Raw genomic sequence first — 17580 nt, forward strand, 5'->3', positions numbered from 1 at the left:
CCTCCACACCCTCATGAGCAAGAATTGCTTCCTACAAATAGTTGAGGAGGCTCCAGGGGCTTCAAGCTGTGGCAGTGCACCTGCTGGTAACACAAGCACAGCATTCCAGAGCACAGTGAAGCTGGTGCCATGAAAAGACAGCAATGAAACTGGCCACCTGCCCTCCACTGGTGTCATGTAGCACAGTGAAGTGGTTACACATCTCAGCTCCTCCTTGCCACCTGAAATACCCCATCAAAACCCAGCAGCTCTCACTAGGAGGACTTCACATCACCACCACCTCCTGGACTGACCACTCAGAAGCGTTCCCCATGGTGCACCTTGTTTAAAGCCTCTGCTGAATCACTCTTGATGGCACCTCTGAGAGGTCACAGTGGGCACCTCACTGAGAAACAATCTGGCTGCTCCCTCTGATGATGATTTGAGACAAGGTGCTGCTCTCCTGCTCCCTATGGTCCCAGCAGCCAACTGAGATTGCCAAGACTGTGATATGCTGAGAGGAAAGAAAGGTTTGGGTCAGATACCCCTTTCTGAGGGACACAGCTTTACAGTACTGCACCTTCTGTATTTCCAAAGACATCTGTCCATGACAGCACAACATCTGGAGTGTGATGACATCAGTCATGACTGTAAGACACTGGGAAGGGAGGAAAACTTTGGGTCAGACACCACTTTCTGAGGGAAACAACTGTACAGTGCTGCACCTTCTGTATCTCCAAAGAGCTCTGCTCATGATATGAGAACATCTGGAGCGTGCTGATGTCAGTCAAGGCTGTAAGATACTGAGAAGAAAGGAGAACTTTGGGTCAGGCACCACTTTCTGAGGGACACAACTTTACGGTGCTGCACCTGCTGTATCTCCAAAGAGGTCTGCTCATGATACCAGAACATCTGGAGCATGATGACATCGGTCATGACAATTTCTGTAGGCATCTGGCAAAGTCCACTGCTGCAGCAGGGCTGGGTTTGCCAGGACCCGACATTTGGACATCTCCAGGCTGCTTACTGAGGTTAGAAACACGTCAGGTAAAAAACAAAGAGGGCAGACCCTTGGGTTTGGGGCTTTTGTGTTGCCTCTCAGAGCTTGGAAGCCTGCCCCAGAAGAACTCCTACGTTTCTGACTCCTGCATGCTTGTTTCTACTACGGCTTGGGTGGGTACCCCTTGGAGGTGGAAAGCGAAGAAGAGAAGGTTCATGCACAGCGAATGAGTTTACAGCTGGGATGTCCAGAGCTGCCTCCCCACAGGTCCACTCTGGTCCAACTCAGTTCTGCAGCAAACCAGCCCTGGTGGAGGGGCCTGGCAGATGGGCTGCAGCTGGGGCTCTGGGTGAGGACATCATGCGGCACGGCCTCGGCACGGCCTGGCTCCTGATCCCCTGCTGGGGTTAGGGCTCTGGGTCTGCATCAACTCCACAGACTTGTCAGCTAAAGAAAAAACCAAGCCCAGGGCCCATGGTTTGTCTCCCTCCCGGCAAGAGGAGGTTCTCACGGTGATCACAGGCATGTCTGCTGGTCTGCTGAACTGTCTGAAGAGCAGATGGATGTGCAGTGACTCAGAGGCTCCGAGGTCCCACCGAGTCCCGAGGGAACAGTCCTGATGTCACCCCAGGAGCACAGTGCAGCTAAATGGATGTCTCCCATAGCTGGAGGGGGAGAAGGAACACAAACACACTTTCAGCACCAAGAGACAAGCAGCTGTAACCCAAATGGTGGGAGGGGCTGCTCTGGGGACTTGCATCATGTCACTTGGGTCACCAAGGCTGTGCTCTTGGTTTCCTCCCAGCCTCTGGTGGATGTCTTAGAATCACAGAATGGTGGAGGTTGGAAGGGACCTCTGGAGATCATCCAGTCCAACCCCCTGACAGGGCAGGGTCACCCAGGGCAGGTTACACAGCAACACATCCAGATGGGGCTTGAAAGTTTCCAGAGAAGGAAACTCCACAACCTCTCTGGGCAGCCTGCTCCAGGGCTCCAGCACCCTCAAACCAAGGAAGTTTCTTGTCATGCTGAGGTGGAACCTTCTGGGTTCCAGTTTGTGCTCCCTGTTCCTTGTCCTATCACAGGACACCACTGAACAGAGCCTGGCCCATTCTTCTTGACCCCCACCCCTCAGATATTTATAGATATTGATCAGATCCCGTCTGGGGCTGCTCTTCTCCAGGCTCAACAGCCCCAGGGCTCTCAGCCTTTCCTCAACAGACTCCTTTTTTAGTCACCAACAGGACAGAGAGAAGTTCTGGGAATCTTGTCTGTGTCAGGAACATAGAATCATGGAATGGCTTTGGTTGGCAAAACCCTTTCAGATCATTCTCTAACTATGCCAAGGCTGAGACTAAGCCATGGCCCTCAGCACCCCATCTCTGCCTCTTGGAAACACCTCCAGGGATGGGCATTCAGCCACCTTCCTGGGCAGCCTGTGCCAGGCTGTGAGAACCCTTTCAGTCAAGAAGTTTCTTCTCATCTCCAACCTAAACCTCCCCTGGGGCAACTTGAAGCCATTTCCTCTCCTCCTGTGACTTGTTCCTAGGCAAAAGAGACCAACCCCCAGCTGGCTCCAGCCTCCTCTCAGGGAGCTGTAGAGAGCAATGAGGTCTCCCCTCAGCCTCCTCTTCTCCACACTAAACACCCCCAGGTCCCTCAGCTGCTCCTCACCAGCCCTGTTCTCCAGACCCTTCCCCAGCTTCCTTGCCCTTCTCTGGACCTGCTCCAGCCCCTCAATGTCCTCCTTGGAGTGAGGTCAGGTCAGTGATGAAGAGGAGGGAGAAGGGGGCCACCTACCCTGGCACTTTGTCTGTTGGCTTTCTTCTCCTCGTCGGGCAGCGGTGGCATGGGGTAAGGATACTTCCTGCTGGAAGCGATGGAGCCCGTGGATGAGGATGGAGACTTGGCAGGAGAAAGGGTCCTGAGGTGGTGAAAGACACAAAATCAAGGTGGTGGCTGCAGGCCCCAGCACTGCCTCAGCAACTGCCACTGCTCTGCAGCCTGGTTCAGAGCCCAGCACCTGGCTCAGCACCAGAGGGGTGAAATGGGCTGATCAATACTTTCATTAATAACTAACCCATTTCCTAAACTGATTCATGAGCAGATGTCCTGAATAATTAACCATTTTCCTATACAGGAATAAAATTTCCTGAATAATGAAAAAATTTCTTGAATAATGAAAGAAATTTCCTGAAGTAGTGAAGACATTTCCTGAATAATTAATAAAATTAATGAATTCATAAGTGTCCCAAATAATTAACAAAATAATGAATTCATGAGGAAATGTCCTGAATAATTAATAAAATTCATAAATTAATGAAGAAATTTCCAGAATCGTTAATAAAATTAATTAATAAATGAAGACATTTCCTGAAGAATTAATACAATTAATGAATTAAATAATAAATTTCCTGGATAAGGATTAAAATTAATGAATTAAGAAAGAAGTGCCCTGAATAATCAATAAAATTAATGAATTTGTGAACAATTTAACCATATCAATTAACACATTTACTGAATAATTAAAATATTTTCTGACTAATTAATCAGTACATTTCCTGAATAATGAACTAAATTAAAGAATTAATGTATAAATTTCTTGAATTAGTGAATAAATTTTCTGAATAAAGAATAAAATGTCTGAATTCATGAATAATTTCCTGAATTAATGAATAATTTCCTTGAATAACAGATTTTCTGGGTAATGAATATTTACTGAATTAATGAAGTTAATGAATTAATTAATAAATTTCCCGAATTACTGTATGAATTTCCTGAATAATGAAAAAATTTCCACAACTGATGACTAAATTTCTCCAAGAAATTAATCACCTGAATAATGAATAAATTTCCCAAATTAATGAATAATTTTCCCAAATTAATGGATTTCCTGAACAATGAATATTTCTCCTGAGTAATGAATAAATTTCCCAAACAGTAAATGAATGCAACAAATTAATTAATGAATACATTTCACAAATAAATGGATCAATTTCACAGATCAGTGACTAAATTTCCCCAATTAATGAACAATTTTCCCAAATTACTGAATCATTTCCTGCATTAATGACTAATTTCCTGAGTAGTAGGAATAAAGTTATTTATAACGTTCAGGAATACTTGGAAGAAGAAAAGAAAAAATCTTCTGTTTCTTCTTAGAATTTCAATAATCTCAGCACTATGGAACGGGTTGAGTTGGAAGGGACCTTAGAGATCATCCAGTTCCAACCCCCTGCCATGGGCAGGGACACCTCCCACCAGCACAGCTTGCTCAAGGCCTCATCCAGCCTGGCGTTGAGCACCTCCAGGGAGGGGCATCCACAGGTGAATGCCACCCTCTGTCTGCTGGGGCAGTTCAGTCATTTGATCATCCAGCACCTCGAGCTGGAGAAACACAGAGCTAAAGGCCAGAGGTGGCCCTTATGAAGCCTCCAGAGAAACAGTGATGGTCCAAGTACAAGCTGAGCAATGCCTCCTGTCAGTGGTAGCTACAGGGCAATTGCCAGTGTCTGGAGCAATCTCATCATCCACATCTCCACGGATGCAGACATCAATCTGTCACCTCTACAAGCTGGGAAGTCAGAGGGCAGCATGCAGGGGCAGGGCAGGGCTGTTAGTGGTGGGGTGGACCAAGGCACAGCCACGGTGCTGAGAAGGACTGGTGGGACATGCAAGCATCACACAGTGCAAGTTGTTCCAGCCAAAGAAAGAGTGATGAGGAGAGACCAAACCATGGGCTGATGGGTGGCAGTCAGCAGTGACTCGAGTGAGCAGGAGCAAGGAGATGCTGGTGGCAGATGGAGGTCACGTCAATAAGGCAGCAGCAGCACTTTATTGACTCTGATTTTATACCCAAGAACAAACTCTTGATGCTGCTGGGGTGGGATTCTCAACTTCTCCCACCTATGAGCTCCCTATCGGGGCAGGGAAAAAAATGGAAAAAGCCTGCAGGTGGAAAACTGGAGCTACCCTGGCCTGGTCCTGTCCTGCAGACTGAGGGCATTTATCTGAGGAGGCCTTCAGCTGGTGCAGGCCCATCAGCCAGACCCTCCCTGGACACTAAGCCTCCAACTGCAGCTACCCTGCCCTTGTTCTGTCCTGCAGATTAAGGACACCAACTGTAGACACATCACTCAGACCTTCCCTGAGCACTGCTGCCTCCATCTGCTGAGCTTGGCAGCTCCCTGAAGGAGGAAGGTTTCCCTTGCTTTCCACAGAGGTCTCCCAGAGACCTCAAGGGCAGGAGGGCTGCATGCTGTGCAGCTGTGGGCACCAGTGATGAACACCATCATACCCACACAGCCCTGGCTCTGGGACTTGCAGGATCCCTTCATCTAGACAGGACCTCAGACCAGACAGGGACTCTTCTCTGTCTGGAGCTGGTTTGGATGTCTGTTGCTCAGTGAAATTAAATCTTTACTGATTGGTTTTGGACCAGTGTCTCATCTGATTGTGGCTGTAGCACCTTCTCTTGTCTCCCATACAATGACTGATGGTAACCACAACAAGCAAGGTGTCCTTGGGCACTACATGGTGAGAGCTCTCCAGTCTGGCCCATGGTGTCCGGCTGCCTCATGTGGTAGCCTCTGAGTCAGACAGGTTGGTTCAGCTACCAACAACATCATCATCACATGCACTTTGGTGACCCATTAAGGTCAACTGGCCAGGAAGCAAATACCCAACAGCTACTGCAGGAGAAAAGGAGATGTTCACCAAACTGGGCACCGGAGTGCACGTGGAGGAAAAGGAGACATTTAGAAAAGGAGTTAAAAATCTAGAGGAAGGTTCCCAACAGTGCCCTGAGGTACACTACCAACACTTGTCCTCTCATCCCTGCCCACACTTGGACTGGTGAGGATCACTGACCAACTCTTGGTGGATCTAGAATGAAAAAACAATGCACCTGGAGATGAGCAGCAAGGAACTGGGGCTGCTACCTCTGGCTAGCCCTGCCAGGAAGCTGCTTGTAGCAGTGCCACAGCCAGGGTGTGGCACACAGAATGGAATCATCTCCCATCTGTGTGTCACAACATCTCCTCCACAGCACAGACTCTTCCCACCACTGGTTTTGGGCACTGCAAGAGAGGGAAAGCCATGGCCAATCTACCTGCCCATAAGCCTGAGCAGGGGGTGCTGGAGGGCACAATAAAGCCCCAAGGGTGGGGCATCTGGAACAGCTTCCCTGCATCTCTAATGAGCCAGGTAGCTGACCACCAGAACTCAGCCAAACGCTGCCTTTCCAGTGGAGCTGCCTGCACTTCCTTCTTCTCAGTCCCACTTGGTGTTGCCTGCTCAACACCAGCTACAGAATCGTAGAATTGTTTGGGTAGCAGAAGACCTCCAAGATAGAGTCCAGCTCTCAGCCCAACACCTCCATGGCCATTAAGCCATGTCCCAGAGTAGATGGGTCCAGATGTTTCTTAAACCCTTCAACAGATGGGGACTCCACCACCTTCCTGGGCAGCCTATTCCAGTGCCTGACCACTCTTGCAGGACAGAAATTGCTCCTCATGTCCAACCTAAGCCTCCCCTGGAGCTACTTGAGGCCATTTCCTCTTGTCCTAGAACCTGAGATTGCAGCTCTACCTGAACTGCACACCCTTGCCCACCTGCACATGCAAAGCTCATCTTGTCCAACCCCCCTGCACTCAGCAGGGACACCTCCAACTAGATCAGGCTGCCCAGGGCCACAGCAAATCTGATCTTGAATGTCTCCATGGACAGGGCCTTGTACTTTGCCTCATTGAACCTCATGATGCATAGTGTCTCAGAGTGGTTTGGGTTGGAAGGGACCTTCAAGATCATCCAATTCCAACGCCTGCCATGGGCAGGGACACCTCCCATTAGCCCAGCTTGCTCAAGGCCTCATCCAACCTGTCCTTGAACACCTTGATGCTGCATCCTGGGTGAGAAGTGTAGTCCTCTGGGGTGGGCCTGGCAGCCCTCAGGCTGTGCCCTGCCCTGGTGGTGTACTGTGTATCCCAGATTCACATGGAGCCCAAATGAGAAGGAGCCAGAGGTGCCCTTGCTCATTTGGAGGACAGAAGACAGACAGCAACCAGGAACACTTGCAGGGGCCACTGGGGTTAAGGGGGAGCAGGATTTTGCAGTTTGGGGTCAAGGGATGGATCCATTCAGCTTTCATTGGGGGCTTTGTTCTCCTGCTCTCAAGTCCATTAGCTTTCATGCCAAACCACTCCTTAAGCAAGAGCCCAGGACTGCCTTCAGCACCAGACATGGCACATGGCACTGGGGGGTTCTCCTGCCTTCCAGGAGAAGCCAAGCACCTCACCATGCTGCCAGGACACTCCTTTCAGACCAGAAAGCAACACCTGGGGCCACTCTGAGTCCCTCCTTCTGTCCTGGAGGCTGAAACTAGGGGTGTGGGGAGACCCTGCTGTGAGTGAACGACAGGGAGGACAGCAGTGCCTGCCTGCTTTGCCTTCTCACCACCTGAACACTGTGACGTGTGTCACCAGGCCACACCACTCAACACCTGCTGGCTTCAAGTGTCATTTCTGCAGCTGAAATCCAGGGTTTGAATTTTTAATCCTTTCACAGTTAAATTCAGTGTGCACTCCATAAGGCAGTGGGGCAGGGGCAGTGTGTTACGAAGCCACTTGCTCAGTAAATGACCATTCTAGTTAATTAACACTACTTCATTAGTGAGAGAGATGCCTCATGCCCATTAAACAACTCACTTGGCATAAAATGATGAGAAAGCTACTACAAGCTCCAGATGATGGTGGGAATGCATGCACTACACAACACCCTTCTCCAGGGCTTCAGTGAAACATCCAAGGAAAAAGACTTTTCAGATTGCACAGGAAGCCCAAACCACACCAAAATGCATTAAAAAAAAAAAAAAGGAAAAAAAAAAAAAAAGAGAGAGAGGCCCTCTGCACCTACAGGAACTTGTATGGAGTTACACAAGCTAGGAGTCCCCACGTTGTTTGTATGTGCTGGAATAGCTCTTTAAAAGGAGAGAGAATTAATGTCCAAAGTACCTAAAGTAGGGTCCTTCAGTGTTTTTATTCACATCTTCTACCCACTTAGCTACATTATATTCTCTTTTGAACCATGGGTTTAAATACCTGCAGAAAGCAATGGAAGGAACAGAGAAAGCAGAACAACAAGAATAGAAAAAATCTGAGAACACACAGCACAAAGCTTAGCAAGGATGTCTTCATCCCCAGAAAATGCAAGTGACCATGGCAAACCAACCACTATGGATGGGGGGGAGGACTGAGCAACGTGTGGGGACATCTGTGTGAGGACATCTGACCTACAGCCAGCCTCAGTCTGCTTCACCTGGAAACCCACTGGGAAGGAGAACCTCTGACCTACAGCCAGCCTCAGTCTGCTTCACCTGGAAACCCTCTGGGAAGGAGAACCTCTGACCTACAGCCAGCCTCAGTCTGCTTCACCTGGAAACCCTCTGGGAAGGAGAACCTCTGACCTACAGCCAGCCTCAGTCTGCTTCACCTGGAAACCCTCTGGGAAGGAGAACCTCTGACCTACAGCCAGCCTCAGTCTGCTTCACCTGGAAACCCCCTGAGACACAGTGTTCAGTTCATGTCTGAAGGGCAAAATTCCCTCCTCTGCAGAGGGCCAGCAGTGAGCTCAGAGTCAGCTCCTGTCCTGATCCCAGGACTGGGATTCATAGCTTCATAGAAAGGTTTGGATTGGAAGGGACCTTAAAGATCATCCAATTCCAACCTCCTGCCATGGGCAGGGACACCTCCCACCTGCCCAGCTTGCTCAAGGCCTCATCCAGCCTGGCCTTGAACACCTCCAGGGAGGGGGCCTGGGCAACCTGTTCCAGTGTCTCCCCTCCCTCACTGTAAGGGATGAAAGGAGCATTTGGGCTCCAGCCCTGCAGTGTGCTTGTTGAAGGTCCTTCTGCACCAGAAGAAGCTGCAAGCTAATGGCTCCATGAGCATTAGCTCCATGAAGCTTGGGCTTGGCCCTTCCTGCAGGAATGAATTTTGGCCCCAGTGTATTTCAAGCCCTGGACTATTGGCCACCACAGGGGCAGGTGTCACTCCCTCTGGCTTTGCAATGAGCACTTCACCTGGCAGGACCACAAGCAGCTTTCATGGAGGTGAGCTGCAGGTAGCTCACATTTCACATCTTGATACCAAACCAACACTTTTTTGGGACCAGAAGTCCGAGCACTCACAGGAGTTACATGAAAACCAGGGAATGAAGGCAGTGTGGAGTTCTCTGCCAGCAACATTAGCAGGGAAGAAGACGTTTTTGTCTCAGCTCCTAGTAACAACTGAGGGAATTCCTGCCCCTCTGCCAGGTCAAGAAAAGAAAGAGGAGTCTGCCTGCTGTACTCTGCAGCCTGCTGGGTGAGAATGGCAGCAGCTTAACAACCATTTGTGGTCCCCACCCTTGTATAAACAGAGATACAACCATATTGCACCAAGAGAGAAGGGAAAGAGACCCCCTCCTGAAAGGACTGTTGGCATTTCTGGGCCTGTTCTCACCACCCCCGTGAGTGGAGTGGCTCCGATGACCTCACACACGGGAACAAGCCTCAGGAAGGGATTGCTCAGATGAGTAGAGGTTGAGCCACCCCAGGCTGTTCTGCCCCCACTGTGTTTCACACCACTCTGATGACAACAAGTGGCAGCACTTTCTCTTCTTGCTCCTTTTTTGCTCTGGAACTTCTCCTCCCCACCCCACGCAAGCACAGACACAGCTCTGGGCTCCAGGACTTGCCCTCAGCCACAAATGCTTCTAGGTAGCTTCCTTATCAGCAACCAGGAGTGCTTTATGCTTTCCAGCTTGGGCTCTTAGAGAAAGAAAAGGACAAAAATGGTGGTGCAGCAACAGTGAACCAACAGGCTGCCACCAGAACCACCAGGATCTCGTGAGCTTCTGCTGCAGCTGTAACTGCAGGTGTGACTCCTGTACCACTTTGGGTACTTGCTGCAGCACTTTTGACTTGGGCTTTGTTGCTTGGGGTTTCTTTTTGGTTTGGGTTGGGTTTTTTGTCTGGTTGGTTTGGGGTTTTGTTTGGGTTTTTTTTGTTTGTTGTTTTTTTGTTTTGTTTGTTTGGTTTTTTTTCATTTGAAAGGGTCTTTTGGTAACCATGAAACACTCCCACTCTGGCTTCCTGCATTCAAAACCACGAGTGTAAGGTGGTATCAAAGCATGCAGCTATCCGGCAGGGTTTCCCGGCTCTGGTTGTGCCACAGAACCATCGTTCCTCAATTCATCTGCATCATAGAACCATAGGTTGGGTTGGATTGGAAGGGACCTCAAAGATCATCCAGTTCCAACCCCCTGCCATGGGCAGGGACACCTCCCACCAGCCCAGCTTGCTCAAGGCCTCATCCAGCCTGGCCTTGAACACCTCCAGGGAGGGGGCATCCACAGCCTCCCTGGTTAAGGTTAAAGTGGAGGTGCTGCAGACCACTGTGTGAAAAGCTCTCAGGCTGATCTTGCTGGCCACACATTCACCAGCCAGGTGATCTGCATTGCCTTTCAGTGAGACATTTCTCTTCAAGCCTGAGGGACTTTACACCTAAGCCTCCAGCCAGCCCCACAGCTCACCTGGGCTCACAGCACAGCATGCAGCAAGGCAAAAGACCTTGGCCCAGGGGGTCCTGGTGCTCCTCAGGCTGCTGAGGAGGAAGGAAGGAAGGGCAGCCAGCACTGCATCAGCAGGAGCACCTCCAAGCAGCCACAGAGAAACTCCTGGCCAGGAGGGAGGAGGCTTTGTCACGGGACAGAAGAGCAGCCCAGGTGCAGGGGGCAGGTGAGACTGACCTGTGATCCTGACTCCCTGCTTGGGGGTGGGCACAACCCCCTGGGCTTATGGCTTGGGCCGGGGATGGGTGGGCGAGGGCAAGCCCGGGCTCAGATGCGTGGGTGACCCTGCTGCAAAGAGACAACACACAACAGAGTCCAAGGCAGAGCTGTTGGCACCAGCCACAACAACCAGGAAGAGGAAAGCTCACTGTGCAGAGTGTCAGAGGGCAGAGCTGCTGGCAAAGGGCACCTTCTCTGGGGTCTGCTGTCACACCAGGTGCCCACCAGCCTGTCAGCTTAGCCAGAAAACTCCCAGCTAACTCTGATTTTAGCAGAAAATTTGGGTTTTCAGCCTGTTCCACCAGCCCTGGGGCTGAGAACACTGCAGAAACCTGTGGCCTGTTGGCATGCCAACTGGACCACCTGCCTCGAGTGACCACAGAATGCATTGGGTTGCAAGGAACCTCTGAAGGTCATCTAGGAGGTGAAGGCAGCCAAGCCCTCCTGCAGTGCTGTGCTGGGGGACTGGAGGTGGGCAGCCCTTTGGTTTCAGCCTTCCACTGGGTTTTCCCAACCCCTTCAGTAGGAAGCATCCCTACAGCTGGGAGCAGAGAGGCTTGGGGAGAAATGATGGCCCAAGAAGAGCTGGACCAGGTGATCCTTGAGAACCAGAGAACTGCTGAGGCTGGAAGAGACCTTTGGGACCACCAATCCAACAGCTCACCCACAGCTCACAATCCCACCACTGCTGCTAAGCTACTGCCACTAAACCACGACCCTCAGCACCACAGCTGCACTGCTTTTAAATACCTCCTGGGATGGTGACTCCACCACCTCTCTGTGCAGCCTTGGACAGTGCCTGAGGTCCCTTCCAACCTGTGTTCAAAGCTTCAAGGATTCTAGTTCAAAGCCCCCTGCAGTCAGCAGTGACATCCCCAACTACAGCAGCCTGACCATCTTGTTCATTCATAGAATGGTGGGGGTTGGAAGCTTTATTGAAGCACCCCAAGTGGACATCTAGAAACAATGAACAACCTCCCAGAAGAGCTCTAGCAGCCTCCACAGAGCTCTGCCCTCAGCAGAAGCCTCACTCACAGGTCTGTTACGAATCAAGGTGTGAGCAGCACAGGTCTGAGGGCTGCAGAGCTCAACAGCTTGCCCTGTGCCCAAGGAATTTTGTTCTGCTGCTTGGCTCTAGACAGATAAAGCCCTTGGGAGACATCAGGTACTGTACCAGGCAGCTGTTCTGGGCTGCAGCTGCTCACCAAAGCAGCTGAATTCTGCACCAAGTATGGCACAAAGCCCATTTCCCAGTGGCTGACTACACTGCTTCTGCTACTAACAGCAGCCCAGATGGGTTGCCCTTTCTCTTCCATCTCAACAAATATGCTTCACTGAATTCCCAGGGGACACACAGGTGGACTTCCCAAGTGCTGCCCCTGTGCCACAACAGATTTCAATGTTCTGTGTCTCACAGGGAAGGTCAGGAGGTGAATTTTTCTGGCAAAAGCCTCCACACGTTCTCAGGCATCCTCAAAGCTCTTGGTGTTGCTTCTTATTTCACTAAATGCTGCCCACTGTTGGGTCCTTCTCAATGTTCTCTGCTGGCAAGGGAGATTCTCTCTCCAATCATAAAAATAGTTTTGGTTGGAGAAGACCTCTAAGATCATCCAGTCCAACCTTTATCTAACTTTCTCTCTCCAAGCAGGGCTGCTCCCTCCATTCCCATGGACTTCACACAGCACCTGGATCACTCAGTGGGAACTCTGAGGTTCCCATGCAGCCCACAATGGACAGCAGCAGGAGAAAAAGCCTTGTCCTGCCTGGCAGGTTCCCCCCCTTGGAACACACAGGCTGTGCCTCATCCCTAAGAGCATCCAAGCCTCCTTCCACTAGCAGCAGGGCTGCTGCTGGCTTGAGGGACCATGGCAAGCAGCAAGGGAAACAGAGAACTAGGTGGGAATCCTCTTTAAAAGAGAAAGCAAAATGGACAGGGAAAAGGATTTAGCACTCCCTGTCCAGTCACCTACTGTCTGAGTGCTCCAGAGCTCTTGGAGCAGATGTGTAACCCACCAGGTGAGAAGCAGAGAGGGACAAAAAGGGCCTACTGGGTTTTGTTTTGGCTGTTTCTCGAGCACAAAGCTCTTCCCATGCAGTTACCTTCAGTCTAGGCTTCAAAGAGCTCTCTGGTGCCCTCCTTCTGGACCCATTCAGCCCCAGAGTGCACCTCATAACGCTGCCATTCATGGAAACTTTTTTTGTTGTTAATTATGAATTTTGTTTACAAAATTGGAGGAAGCAGAGGACACCTTGATACAGAAGAAGGTACAATCTCATCTGTGTCCTTGGCATCTTGGCCAGGTTCATTTTGCTTTTACCAAACTGTTTCATGCAAGGGGGAAAGAAAAGGCCCCAAATAACATTTTTCACTCAGAGTTATCAGCATGAAGCCCAAGAGCACAGAAGCACTTGACAGATAAACTCCTCCAAGGGACCCAGGGCTGAACTTTGTGGTTCCATGGGGTCGTTTTGACCATGCAATCTTCTAACTGCAATGTGTTTCTGTAACTGCTACCAGAGGGTCTTCTCTGCAGACCTTTCTGAGCCTACTCACCTCCAGACAGGGGGAGAAAAGCTTCAGATCAAACTCAAAGTCCCCAAAGAGGAGAAAGCAGGGCACAGTTAGCATCATTAGCTCCCAGCAGGGTTGGCTTCATGCCCATTTGCCCCTTGAGGTGCAAAGGCAGTGCTAATGACATGGGGGGGAGTGCACTGTCACTGCCATCATGGTCACAGAAAGGCCATTCCTGTGTGGGCTAGGTCCTGAAGAGCAGGTCAGTGCTTGCCAAACCCAACCACTCATCATTCACTCACCAGAGGAGCCTGAACCAGCAGGTTTAAGTGCTTAAGAAAGGCCCTTTCCCTCTGGGGAGCACTGGACACATGGGGAACCAACACATCAGTAAGACAGCAGCTCTGAGGGACACTGGGAAGGACTGGGGAGCAGTTGGGAAGGACTCCCATTTCCCACGGCTTGCAGGGCTGGCTCAAGGCTGGCTGTTCCAGGCTTGCAATGACAACCTTCAGGTTGCTCTCAAAGCAGACAGGTACCACTAAAGCCTGCAGGCAGGTAAGCAAAGATGCAAACCCTCTAACTCTGCCATGGCCCAACCCCAGGTGAAGACAAGGGGGGCTCAGAAGTTCAGCACTGAACCAGGATACACTCAGCAATGGCAGTTTGCTGTAGACAAGAGCCTGCAGCGATGGTGCAGGCTGCCTCCATCAGTGGGCATTGCTATGGGAACCACTGAGAGGAAGCCTACACAGAAAAGAAGAAAATGGATAAAAGTTAATCTTTGAAGAACACCCCCAAGCCCTAGAGGCTGACACATGTTAGCCAAGCCCTTCATCACAGCAGCAGGCAGCAACCAGAATGGGCCACCAGGGCAAAAAGGCAGCTGTCTGCTTCTCAGGGATCTTAACTCTGCATCTACACAACCCGCTGGCTTTGCTGTGAGAAGTTCAGACTTACTCAGTTGAATTAGACCGTGGCCTAAATCTTTTGCCTCTGACTTTCTTTCTGTTTCCTCCTATATTACCTGAAAGAAAGCAAAAAGGATAAAGAGAGGTTGTGAAACAACTTGGAACTCACCTGCACCCCATGCCAAGCTGGGTGTTCTTTGGGCATCCCCACCAACAGTGTTGTTACCTCATTGGCTTTAATCATTTAAAAGTCACAGGTCAGCCCCTCTTGATTTAATCATTGAACAATCACAGATCAGTCCCTAATTATTTGATCATTTAAAAGTAACAGATCAGCCCCTCTTGATTTAATCATCTAAAAAATCACAGGTCAGCTCCTCTTGATTTATTTATTTAAAATTCACAGGTCAGTCCCCAATGATTTAATAATTTAAAAAATCACAGCTCAGTCCCTCTTGATTTATTTAATCATTCAAAACTCACAGGCCAGTCTCTAATGATTTAATAACAGAAGTCATTCCCTTCTGATTTAATAATTTAAAAGCCACAGGTCAGTCCCTAATGATTTAATCATTTAAAACTCAGAGGTCAATTCCTCTTAATTCAATCATCTAAAAATCACAAGTCAGTCCTTAATGATTTAATAATTGAAAAATCACAGATCAGTCCCTTTTGATTTAATAATTTAGAAGCCACAGGTCAGTCCCTAATGATTTAATCAGTGAAAAGTCACAGGTCAGCCTCTCTTGCTTTAATCATTCCAAAGCCACAGGTCAGTCCCCCTTGCTTTCCCTTGGATCACCTAACTTGACACTTGCCTGACCTTCTTCTCTACTTTTTGCTGCAGCTGTGCCAAGTGAAAAACTCCTCAGTTTCAGTTTTCTTTGCAGAAAATGCCTGCTCTTGCAGACACCCACCCCACACTGCCTGAGAGAAGCCCAGAAAATGGGGCGAGAGTGCAGAGACTTCTTCCTCTCCTTCACGTGAGCTGATCCTGGAGGAATGGAAGCCACCAGATGACCCTTCTGTAGGACACTCCTAGGACATGGCACTGTGCACAGAGGGTACCTGTGCAGGGTGCTGCCACCAAATCCCAACTCCAATTGATTAACAACTAACCCAATTTTCAGGAGCTGTGCTGCTGCCCTAAGCCCAACCCAACTTGGCAGCAGAGCAGCAGTGGCCCAGAGAACGGTGGCCAGCACAGAGGTTGACACTTACCTTGCCAAGAATTACTCCTGGGCCTCCCATTTTCACAAATGTCAGAAATATGTTTTGTGTCTGGGATCCTTTCACTCCAGGAATGGGATAATCCATTGGACCTGCAACAGGAGGGCTCAGATGTGGTCACTGTTGGGGGTATTGTCTCACACCAATGTTAGCTCAGTGGCTGAGGCCAGTCAGCCCCAGGGTGCACCTCATAGTGCTGCCATCCCTGGAAACCTCCTTTTTGCTTTTTTCTTAAACATGAATTTTGTTTACAAAATAGGAGGAATAATTGGAGGAAGCAGAGGACACTTTGCTACAGAAGAAGGTGCAATCCCATCTGTGTCCTCAGCAGCTTGGCCAGGCCATGACACAGCCTAAGGTCTGTCTGCACCACCAGAGCATCCAGCATCCCTGCTTTAGCCCAGCAGTGGGAAGCACAAACACCAGCACGCACCAGATCACCTCTGGGTTTGCAGATGTGCTTCAGTTCTCTGCTGGAGGAAGCTGGGCTCATGGTTTTATCACAGAATGGGTTGGGTTGGAAGGGACCTTCAAGGTCATCCAGTTCCAGCCCTCTGCCATGGGCAGGGACACCTCCCACTAGTCCAGCTTGCTCAAGGCCTCATCACACCTGCCTTTGAACACTTCTGGGCTTGAAGCATCTACAGCTTCTCTGGGCAACCTGTCCCAGTGCCTCACCACCCTCATGGGCAAGAATTGCTTCCTCATGTTCCATCTCAATCCAGCTTCTTCCAGTCTCAAGCCACCACCCCTCATCCTGTCACTCCAGGCCTTTGTCAGAAGTCTTTCTCCAGCTCTCCTGGAGGCCCCTTCAAATCCTGGAAAGCTGCTCTGTGGTGTCCCCAGATGCTGTACTGGTTTTGGTGTTTGCTATTTCTCACCAGCACGAGTTATGACAAAGATAAGTCTCACTCCTGGAACATATTCTGAACACCAACCAACACTTCATGGTGATTTCCAGCATGGAGAAGCCCAGGCAGGTAATGGCCCAGACACTCTAACACCTCCCATGTCTGCACACAGAACAAAGCTTGGAAGGGAGGACAGAGCCCTCTGGATGTCCCCATGGAAGGACTAGGTCAGTCCACCACAGTACTTGTCAGACTGTCCCAGACTTGATAGAGGCATGAGGTATCGAAGCTGGTGGTGGGGAACAATAAAGCTCTTTGGTACAGGCAGACCTTAGGGACCATTTGCCTTAGAGGATGAGGAATAAACAGAGGCACATGAAAGAAATTAAGCATGAAGAGAAACCCAGGGGCTGAGTGGAAGAAGCACCACAGCAAATGACAATCACTGGAAAAGAAACTTGTTCTGTCTTGTGTGTGTTGGAACCTGCTGACCCCCAGCTATGAGAACTTCCTTTCCTAAGGCATTTTCTTCAGGATTTTATCCAACTGAGAAAAGATTTTGCAATGGTCAAGTTTAATTTCTGCTGGGCAAGACGAACACCTGCTCCCTGGAAAAAATAGGATTTCATGGAATTATGAACGGCTCAGGTCGGAAGGGACCTCAGAGCTCATCTCCTCCAACCTCCCCACCATGGGCAGGGACACCTCTCAACTAGACTCAGCTGCTCAAGACCTCATCCAGCCTGGCCTTCAACACCCCCAGGGAGGAGGCAGCCACAGCCTCCCTGGGCAGCCTATTCCAGAGTCTCACCACCCCCCTACTGAAAAACTTCTTCCTCAGAGATCCAGTCTAACCCTGCTCTGCCTCAGCACCAAACCCTTCCCCCTTGTCCTGCCTCTAGACACCCTCAGGAAAAGTCCCTCTGCAGCCTTCCTGTAGGATCCCTTCAGGTACTGGAAGGCAGCTCTAAGGTCCCTCTGGAGTCTTCTCCAGGCTGAACACCCCCAGCTCCCTCAGCCTGTCCTCACAGCAGAGGTGCTCCAGCCCTTGGATCATCTTTGTGGCACGCCCGTTGGAAAGGACCCCAAATCTCACCTAGTCCAACCTTTCTAGGTGACAGTCTAGTTGGCAGGGAGACCTACTGGTCTTTGTAGGATCGTTTCCTAGGATAACACCTGGTGACCATTTAGTTTACCAGTCAGGTAAGTGGAATAAGATCTAAGCACCACCACCTCCAACATGAGACAGCAAACATTGCTCGGACATTG

The 17580-nt window shown here is 50.0% G+C and overlaps 1 protein-coding gene across 1 annotated transcript in view; it reads right to left on the bottom strand.

Annotated features, from left to right (window-relative positions):
- Nucleotides 1-1623: 1623 nt before the first annotated feature.
- ADAM22 (ADAM metallopeptidase domain 22) overlaps nt 1624-17580 on the bottom strand; it is a 75999-nt gene continuing 60042 nt past the window's right edge. The window contains exons 28-33 of the mRNA XM_054385087.1: nt 15452-15552; nt 14280-14346; nt 10766-10876; nt 7990-8076; nt 2780-2903; nt 1624-1644 (exon numbers count right to left, since the gene is read on the bottom strand). Coding sequence (XP_054241062.1) covers nt 1624-1644; nt 2780-2903; nt 7990-8076; nt 10766-10876; nt 14280-14346; nt 15452-15552 — 511 coding nt within the window. The remainder of the gene's footprint in view (nt 1645-2779; nt 2904-7989; nt 8077-10765; nt 10877-14279; nt 14347-15451; nt 15553-17580) is intronic.

The sequence above is a fragment of the Indicator indicator genome, chromosome 11 (assembly GCF_027791375.1).
Source record: "Indicator indicator isolate 239-I01 chromosome 11, UM_Iind_1.1, whole genome shotgun sequence".
In the NCBI taxonomy this organism is placed as follows: domain Eukaryota; kingdom Metazoa; phylum Chordata; class Aves; order Piciformes; family Indicatoridae; genus Indicator; species Indicator indicator.